Source organism: Alternaria metachromatica, assembly GCF_023757995.1.
Source record: "Alternaria metachromatica strain BMP 0045 chromosome Unknown scaffold_5, whole genome shotgun sequence".
In the NCBI taxonomy this organism is placed as follows: Eukaryota; Fungi; Ascomycota; class Dothideomycetes; order Pleosporales; family Pleosporaceae; genus Alternaria; species Alternaria metachromatica.
The window spans coordinates 1,688,241-1,697,204 of record NW_026055496.1 but is presented as its reverse complement, the minus strand read 5'-3'; the positions used below and the strand labels follow the sequence as shown (position 1 = coordinate 1,697,204).

Here is an 8,964-nt window from a genome sequence, read left to right as displayed (position 1 = left end):
GCGCAACTACTCTGCTACAGTAACGACGGTGTATACATTACAGTGCGCACGGTGCCCACCTTCAGGCGTTCTCAGGGCACTACAGCTTATCAATCATCCATCAATACAACTCGTCCGGTGACCACGCTCTCCACGGACATCTGCACCTTTCGTTCCCGTTCCCATCTTTGACTCTTGCGCGAAGATAGTCGCTATTACTTACTTCGTCCGCTTGTGGCTTGTTACACTAAAAAGCACCACCGAGACCGTGCTTCGTTTCACATCTTAGGAAACACCCTCCCACGGCTGTCTGCCCAAGAGACCCGACACACTCGCGCGACTCCTGAGCTAGAGAGCGGCGTCGCATTCACACACCATGTCCCTCACCGACTCCGAACTGGAGCTGGTCAGCTCGCAGCTGCAGCGGGAGAACGACGACATCCCCGAGGAGCCTGACATGATCCTCTCATCAGACGCCGAGAACGGCCAGTCGTTTGCTCCACCACCACGCATCGCCGCCCGCTTCTACCGTCATACCAGCAATCGTCGCAAGTCTTCGGCCACCTCGTCCCGCCGAAATTCGCTGTCGTCGACACACTCGCACACGTCCAATCGATCGTTTCGCAACAGCTGCCAGAGCCACCATGTTGCCCAGCACCTCCGCCGTGCTTCTATACTCGAGGATCGCAAAGCGCGACTAGCAGACCGCGCCGCGCATGCTGAGCAGGTCAGGCTGCGCGCGGCGTTGGCCAAGGCTACCCCACGTGGCTCGAACAGTGAAGAGAGGGCGTTGGCAGCGCAGCAGGCCCGCGAGAAGCACCTGGCACAGGTCGCGGCTTCCTGTGCTGAGGAAGTGAGGAGAGCCAAGAAGATTGCGGAAGATATGAAGGAGCGCAAGGCCGCTGAGGAACGACGATACCGCACCGAGATGGAGGAAAAGCTTGCAGAGGCCGAGAAGCGCAGGCTGGAGTACAAGCGCAACCCCAGACGGCCACGGACTGCTAGTTCACCCCCAGCCGACGTCAAGATACGAACCGAGCGCCCTATCGTGTCGACCGAGGACGCTGCGAAGAGGATTCAAGCTGCTTGGAGGGGTAAAGTTAGGCACAACATCGTCGCAGCATGGCTACAACTTGGCTTGTCAATTGAGATGGTCCAGGAGACCAGCTTCGAAGTTATCACCGGCATGCTCGCAGACGAGAAGCTACTCAAGACAACGGATAGAATCATGACACTGTTTGTGCTACTGCCCGACGCAGACCCAGCCTCCCGCAGCGCAGCCGTCCGAACCTTCCTCTCCTCCTACCTCATCCTGGGACACCCCACACACGTCTTCAGTCGAGACGGAGACCAAGAACAGGATCTCATCACCAAAGCCAAAGACCTTGTCATCAGCTTCGAGTCTGCTTTGGCCAAATTGACAAAGCTCAACTCATACACCCCATCTCCCACACGTACCGAGACTGTACTGCTAGCCCATAGCGCATTCGTTACCGCTTTCAACGACTGGAAAGCTCGCGACTCCTCTGCGCTCGTCGAGACAATGGTGGCTTCATTCGTCAGCCTCGACGAGATATGGCAAAGCGTCAAGGACGCGACGGTGGATGAGGTCGCAAACGAGTACAGGAATGGTATCAGGGATAACCAGGCTATTCTACTTAGTAGAATTAAGAAGCTGGCAGGGCCTGACAAGGCTCTGACGTTGATCAGGAAGGCCATTCGCGAAAGTCGGAGGTCAAGGCCGAAGAAGAGGCTGGCCGGAGACACTGTTCGACCGCGCGTTGCGAGCGAGTCAACACCGGAGTCCCCACTCTCAGTCGACAGTGCGGCCAAGCAGGCTGAGGCTGCTTCGGAGCTTGCAGCTTCTGGACAAGCTGAGATTCAAGACTCTACCGCTCAGGGTCATCAGGCACAGTCGCTCTCCAAGGTCTTTACCGTCGTGCCCGATAACCGCATTCTCGTCCACGAGCTTTCCATCGACAAGGACTACCGTATCGATCCTTCGCCAACGGCTGACCTCCGCGATGCTCTCAACCGTGAGCTTTGCGACGCGATGAGACGCGGATTCGAAGAGGGCGACAGTACAAACTGGACTGCCGCCATGGCAGAGAATATTAGGGGAAAGCTACTACGACTTCTCAAACCTGGCAACTCTATGCACACACTCATCTCCGAGACCTTGGACCCTGAGCATGTTGGCAGGCAGTGCAGTCAAGGTGTCTTCTCATACGCAAAGTTCTTCGACTTCATTGCTAGCATTCTTCCCAAGCTTTGCGCACCCTTCCGAGACACTGAGGTTCAGTTGCTTGCTGAGGAGCTTCAAGAAGAGGGTAAGCTTTCAAGCATGATCGAGAAGCTCTTCAAGATTTTGCATGTCATCGACCTGCTGTCGTTAGACTACTCGAACTTCCTGTTGATGAACGCTGCCCCGACCCTCATCAAGGAGGCTGTTGGTTACGAACAGCGCATGTTCACCCAGGATCTGGAAGAGCACAATCTTACTCTCGACCGCACACGTCGATGGTGGCGGAGTGCAGCAGTCAACATGCACACCGAAGCCGACCGTCGCGATCCCTGGAGCCAAGCCAACCCCATCAACCGCCCTACAGCGCACAAGATCTACGCTCGCGGTCTCGTCGACCTCGCCATCGCTACACCACCACTACGAAAGTCTGAGCTACCAGAGACCCTCGAATTGGATCGCGCCCGCATCTCGCGCATTCGCGAAGACGCACTGCGCATCACGACAATCGGGGGTATCCTGCTCACAGCAAAGAACCTCCTCAAACGTGACGTACGCGCACAATGGAAATCCGAGGCGAACAAGATGTGGCTGGTCTTGAAGGAGAACGGCTACATGTCCGACCCCACCACTCCTTCCAAGATCTCCTCTCTCCTCGAGTCATCCCGCAACATGCCACCTTCAACACGCTCCCAGCTCTCCTCCACCATCACCCGTCTTCTCACGCAAGCCGAGGCAGGCAAGCTCTCTGACCCCGTCATGAAAGTCCTCTTCCAGCGTCTCAAGACACACATCTTCAACCGCGTTAGCGCTAGCAGTTCCGGCGAGCGCGTTAAAGCTGCCAGTACGGCTACGGAGGGGCTTGCTACTACCGGTCTGCCTGAGTTTGTATCCCAAGTTGCGGATATCTGTGAGCAGCTTAGCAAGGTTGGTGAGGTGGACCGCAAGTGCCATGGTAAATGGTACGAGGAGATTGCTGAAGAAATGGAGAGATTGGGCCTCGAAGGCGGCGAGGGCGGCGAGGAGCTTACAAGGAGTTCTAGTGCTGAGAGTGAGGCTGTTGCTTCGACGAGCTCCGAGAGTTCTGTATAAGATGAGAAGATGAATGGCTGCGCAGTTGTTCTTGTGTGTACATGGGAGTGATAACCGGCGTTATCCTTTCTTTGTATTCTTCTGGGCGCGGATACCAGTCTGTTAATTTTTCCTCTACTGTCTTAGGCGTTCATGTCGTTCTACTGTCGTTTACTGCATGGCGCTGGGGTGTTTTATAGTTTTTTGGTGTGGGGTTTTGTACAAGCCTACCGGTTATGAGCACATACGAAGCAAGATAGCTTCTTCATTTTTGGGGTATGCGGGGCGATTATATCAGGCGTTTTGATCAATACACTTCACTTCTTCTATACTTACATCGATCTTACCTGTTGCCCATTTCAAAGGTTCGTGTGCTGTGGTGTTGTTGCGATAGTTCAATGTAGATGTTGGAGGCTGTAATGGAAGTCTTGAGCTACAAGAGAACCACAGTTCACTTCGTGGAAAAAGGATAGCCTGCATACTCAAATACTGAGGTCGGAATGGGTTAGAATAGATGCAGTAGTAGTAGAGCTACAAGAGGTCGTGTGAAAGCCTGGGCAGGACTCAAGATCGTGTGAGCCGGACGGCTGTGGTTTGAGACCGTCTGTATGCCATCACTGCGGCAGCTCATACTGGGTGACTGTGGACTCAACCATGCAGCAGTACAACATTGATTCTACTGTTCCCTAATGGTGGGTTAATTGTTTATCTCATATCTTACTGGCTGTCATAACAGCGAGTCTACATAGAACGAATGTCACAGGAGTTCGATGAGCATTTGTCTATGAAGAGGCGCTCAAGCATGTTTTTTGCGTTTGATATGAGCATCATCTGAGCCATCATCCAAAGAGGGAAACATCTAGAAGTAAATCAGTTGTCGAAACGTCGTTTTGGTAGAGCCGTGTCATGTCATGTCATCAAGAAAGATTGTTCAGGTGTCACAGTGACGAAGTTTGAAAACGCTGATAGGCGAACTCATTGAGGTACGAGCACATCTGGCGTGATCCAGGTTGCTTGGCTCGTAGCTATCAGGAGATGTGGAGTGAAGGACTCTGATGACATAGTATCACTAATTCATTCGCTATGAATCATAGCACATTGACTTTTTACGGGCGACGTACCCGCGCTCTGGTCGTAGGTTTCGTAATGGTCTGAGGCTTTTGGATCGGTTGGTAGCAATCCATCGATCAATCATGCTTACTGCTCGTTGCCTGTCGCTGCCCGGCTAGTGTTATTTCCGATCGGATGAGCACTTCACCATCGACGTCGTGGTGGTGAGTGGATCGGAGATATATCCATCTTGAGTATATGATCAAGGCACAGGCCGCCGGTGAAGACGCTAAGTACGAGCCGCATTCTCATCTCGCCGAACAGAACGTGGCAACCTCGTCCAACCACCTCATAGGTTCTCCTTTGCCTGAGCTGCCCCCAGCGGAGGCGCACCTGATGCTCCCGGCGGCCGACGGATGCCAAAGTTTGCTTTCCGAGCTTCGTCGATTCGACCCTTCGCCAGGCTGATACCGGGGACGACCCACTCTGAACAACTACATTGCATGCCCTGCCAGGCATACTTGCCTACGTTGGTGTGACACTTTGGACACTCGAGTCGGCCTTCCAACTTGCCTTGTTCGAGCTCGGGGCGCATCCAGGACAGGGGATCTAGGAAGTAGTGGGAACAATTTTGCGAAGAGGCTTTCTTAGCTTCTGGTGTCTCATCGCTGACGGAGGAAGCTGACCCATGCGATAGTAGATACGTTGACGTTGCTAATGCTCGTCTGAAATTTTGTAAGCGCTGAGCAAGACGGGCGGCAACAGGCAGCAGGGTGACATCAATCTGCTCTCGCACAGCTCCACTTACCTGCATTTACGACATCTCAATTCGAAGCCGGAAGTTTCATCGGTGACATGTTCGTCCTCGAAGCGGATCTTGTCCGCCTCTGGAGCTTGGCCACACGCGCGGCTCAGCTCGATCTCGCGTTGGTAGACCCAGCGCTGATAGGCCGGGGTGTCTTCGACGTTCTCTGGTGTCTGCATCTCACCGTATAGCTCGAGCTGTTTCATGAAGCCCTCGTTTGGTTCGCAGATGGATCGCGCTTGCCGAACGTGCGACAGAGCTTCCGATGGGCTGATGTTGTGCTCTTGCATCAAATACGCGATGACGACGGTAGCCGATCGTGACTTGCCCATAGCACTAGAACAGAGGTTGTGGTTGGCATATTGATACGAGTGGCTGAGGGCAAATAGAGTGGCGACAGGGCGGTGTAGTTCGGAGAAAAAACGCGGAAAACGGAAGGCGAGAAAAGATTGAAAAGAGAATGCAGGACGCGCGGAAAGCAAAAGCAGGCTGCATGACTTGCATGCTGGTGACGACGCCCAGGGGCTGTCGTCTTTTGTGAAGATGGCAAAATTGCCAAGCAGGGCAGTCGTCGGCGGCGATCCAGAGTTGTTGGAATATGCAAGTGCAAGGCTTCATTCAGCTCGACCGGGATGTTGACTTACCAATGCACCAAGACTCCGCCACCTCCCTGGAGCCCCTCCTGGATGAAGCGGTTTGTAGCAGGGAAATGCTCCAATAGATTCTCGTCATCGACATCGTCGACCTCGACAACCATGTGCTTGAAGGGGCCAAACAAGTCTTGATCTAGTGGTGTACGCAATACCGACAAGACGTGCGTGATATTGGCTTGCTGGAGGGCTTCGCGCCGTCGCAGCGTGAACATGCTACGCAACACTGGTTAGACAGTAGTCTGGTGACCCCAGACCTGGGCCATGGGGTAGATGCGAAACGATGGTCGACCGTCGACATTACGTACCCACCAATGTACAGGTTCAGGTCCCCGGGCACTCTGTCGATGAGCGCCATGATAGGCAAAGGGAGGGCTCCGAGAACAATCGGACGCCGGAGATGAGGGTATGACGATCAATAAACTTGGAAGAGGCGCGAGTTGTTGGAGGTGTGCGAGAAGAGGGTCTAATTTTGGCCGAGGGTCCTGGGTTTCTGATCGCGCTTGCCCGCCAAAATTGCGGACCACCCGTAATTGCATCAGATAAGTGGTTTGTTAAATTTGGAGATGCTGCAACACGCTCGATTGACTGCTACATAGTGTGGTCACTTTCAGAACCCTTGCATCGATGTATGAGTTTCCAAAGTTGCGTGTCAGAGGCACGGCCAAGCATCGCAGTGAAGACACCACCAGCTTCAATTACGTTGCCGAGCTAGTAGTTGATAGCCTTATAGGTGCATGGACTACGTTCCACGCCTTGCCCGTACTGACCCGTAGTTCACAGTCTTTAGTGAAGCCCTTTGCAATAAGAACTGTCATGGAGAGAGTCATGCGTCGTTGCAGTCAGCGGTATTTTCCGCAAGACCGCGGGGCTACACACAGTGGATCAGGGACTGCATACCATTAACATGGATGAGGCTATAGCTCGAATCGAGAAATTCCAGTTCTATGAAGGGCTAAGACCGTTGTTGCTGCGCCCCCAGCGTATTTGAGTTGCCCGAGCAGCCGGAATTCTCGACAGCGGTCACTGAATGCCATGTTTTGTCTCGTGTCGGTGGTGTGGTGTTGCTGGCATCGTGAGACAGGCAATATTGCAGCCGCTACCGAGAGACAGAAATAGCGAATTGCTTGTACTCCCCGGCCTCTCGCAAGGCTGGCGGTGCCGCCTCGTCCCGCATCTCGGCGAATCGCATCAGACTCCTCTGGCAAACGGGTAGGGGAGCGGTAGTTGCGAATTTGATATTCCATGTCGCCGACGAGGGTTACAAAGTCGCTGACATCACGCACGCGTTGCTGGTTCGCGCTGTCTCAAAGCAGCTGGAGCGCCGCTTACCTGACCACAGAGCAGGACCCACTCGCCGGTGAATGCTACGAGGTACCACTGTCGCCCTCCGACTGCAATAGTAGGTTCGGCTTGGGGCCGATACCCCGGAGTAATACGCGTGACAGCACGAGGTACCCTGGATGCAGCAGCGAGCAGGGACAGTGCAGGCGATGCCAATCGAGATAGGGCCCCAGATAGAGGGTGCCGTTCTCGGCCTGTATGTACGACGAGTGCAGGTACCAAAAATACCATGGTGCACCAGACAGAGTGCATAGTGTGTACGCCCCGCAGTGATGAAGGCAGGCCGTGGACGACGGATCAGCAGATCAGCGTGTCTGGGTGACAGCCGTCTCAGCCTGACTGATGCCCAGGAGGGAGAGTGTAAGGCTGCGAGGGGCTTACGCTGTTGGAACTGCTCAGCATCCGTGCACTGGCCTCCCGCTACCCGCCGTCGAGTCTAACCCACACGGTTGAATCTGACGCTGTGCCGTCTGCACCGCAGTCCCCCATGCCCATCGAGGCGAAGCGCAACGTCTGCATGTTGGACAGTCTGGTCAGATTCCAGGCATGCTGCCCTCGTCAGCCAGCGGGCCTGCGCCGTCGGCAGCCTCTGCGCCTGCCCTACCAGCCCTCTCACCGTTGCACCGGCCTGACGTCTACGCACGGCGGCTCTACTTGGTCTGCGTAGAGCGGGCGCCAATCCCCGATTGATTGTTCTGGTTCGCCTGCGCGCCCGCCCACGCTGCTGGGAGGTCGTCGCCCGTCACTGCAATCTACGAGTCGACGTCGAGGCGCTAAGGGCAAGCCCTATGCACGAGACGAGCGTCGCGGCGTGGACCTTGAAGCTTCTCGAAAGCGAGAGCCCTCCTCCGACCGCCTAAGGGTTGCATCTCACCCCTGCTGGAGCTCCACTGCGCTCCGTGCCAGGAGCAACCAAGGCATGGCCAATCACCGACATTCGAGCGTATGCTTTATGCTAACCGCACTCCCCGGTGGAGGGCATTTCTTCTGCTCCGTCTGCCAACTGCTGCTGCTGCTGTTGCTGTCCAGCGGCGCCTCTGTTCTGCACAAACATCGCCGCGACGGAACAGACGACGCCGGCGGCCGAGCACGCTTCCTTTTCCATTCTACTCCACTCGCCTCGACGCTAGGGACCCTACCGCATTCCCGCGCCATCTTGTTCGCTGCCGTGTAGCAGGAACTGTGCGCTTCCGGGGCCCTGACGACTCTTCGCTGCATTGCTCGCACCAGACTGGTCATATGACGACTGCTTTCGGGTGAAAAGAAGCAATATCTTTGTGTGGCGGTGCTGGCCAGAACCCTCCCGTTCAGCTGAAGGACCCTCCGCCCTCGTAGGGCTGAACTTTCAACAGCCGCAAGCGCTAGCGCCCCCGCTTTCGCTTTTGTAAGCCTCGCCGTCGAGAAGCCATCCCAACGACGCGTACGTCCCCTCGACCGACCGCACAGGTACGTTGCACGTTAGTACGCAATCGCGCGAGCTCAGCTGCCTCTGCCCGCCCTCCTGCTCCCATTCCCTGCCTGTTTCGGCCAGTCCGTGTACATTCCGGCTAACCATTCTACTCCAGGGTCCGTGCTTGCATACACTATCCAGTAGCGAGCATACTCACTCTTGCTCGTCGCGCTCGCCACATTTGCGCTGCTCGCGTGCTGCGCGAGTACGCTTCAGCTGCACCTTAGTGGCGGGCTCCCGGCGACCTCAACTTCCACGCGAGCCATGTCCTCCACACCGAGTATTCGCGTATATGATTCTCAGCGTGAATCCCACCACTACCAACTACCACACCACCGCCGACCGTCGATACCAACCCCGGCTGTCGCAATGG

At 55.4% G+C, this 8,964-nt stretch overlaps 2 protein-coding genes across 2 annotated transcripts; one reads left to right on the top strand and one right to left on the bottom strand.

The window, feature by feature from the left end:
• Nucleotides 1–355: 355 nt before the first annotated feature.
• On the top strand, nucleotides 356–3,313 carry J4E83_003509 (uncharacterized protein; the record flags this gene model as incomplete). The annotated part of the gene is made up of 1 exon (XM_049330446.1): nucleotides 356–3,313. The coding sequence occupies one exon, from the start codon at nucleotides 356–358 to the stop codon at nucleotides 3,311–3,313; it is 2,958 nt and encodes a 985-aa protein (XP_049190942.1).
• Nucleotides 3,314–4,691: 1,378 nt separating this feature from the next.
• J4E83_003508 (uncharacterized protein) lies at nucleotides 4,692–6,155 on the bottom strand (the record flags this gene model as incomplete). The annotated part of the gene is made up of 4 exons (XM_049330445.1): nucleotides 4,692–5,023; nucleotides 5,161–5,483; nucleotides 5,792–6,013; nucleotides 6,106–6,155. The coding sequence occupies 4 exons, from the start codon at nucleotides 6,153–6,155 to the stop codon at nucleotides 4,692–4,694; spliced, it is 927 nt and encodes a 308-aa protein (XP_049190941.1).
• Nucleotides 6,156–8,964: the final 2,809 nt, after the last annotated feature.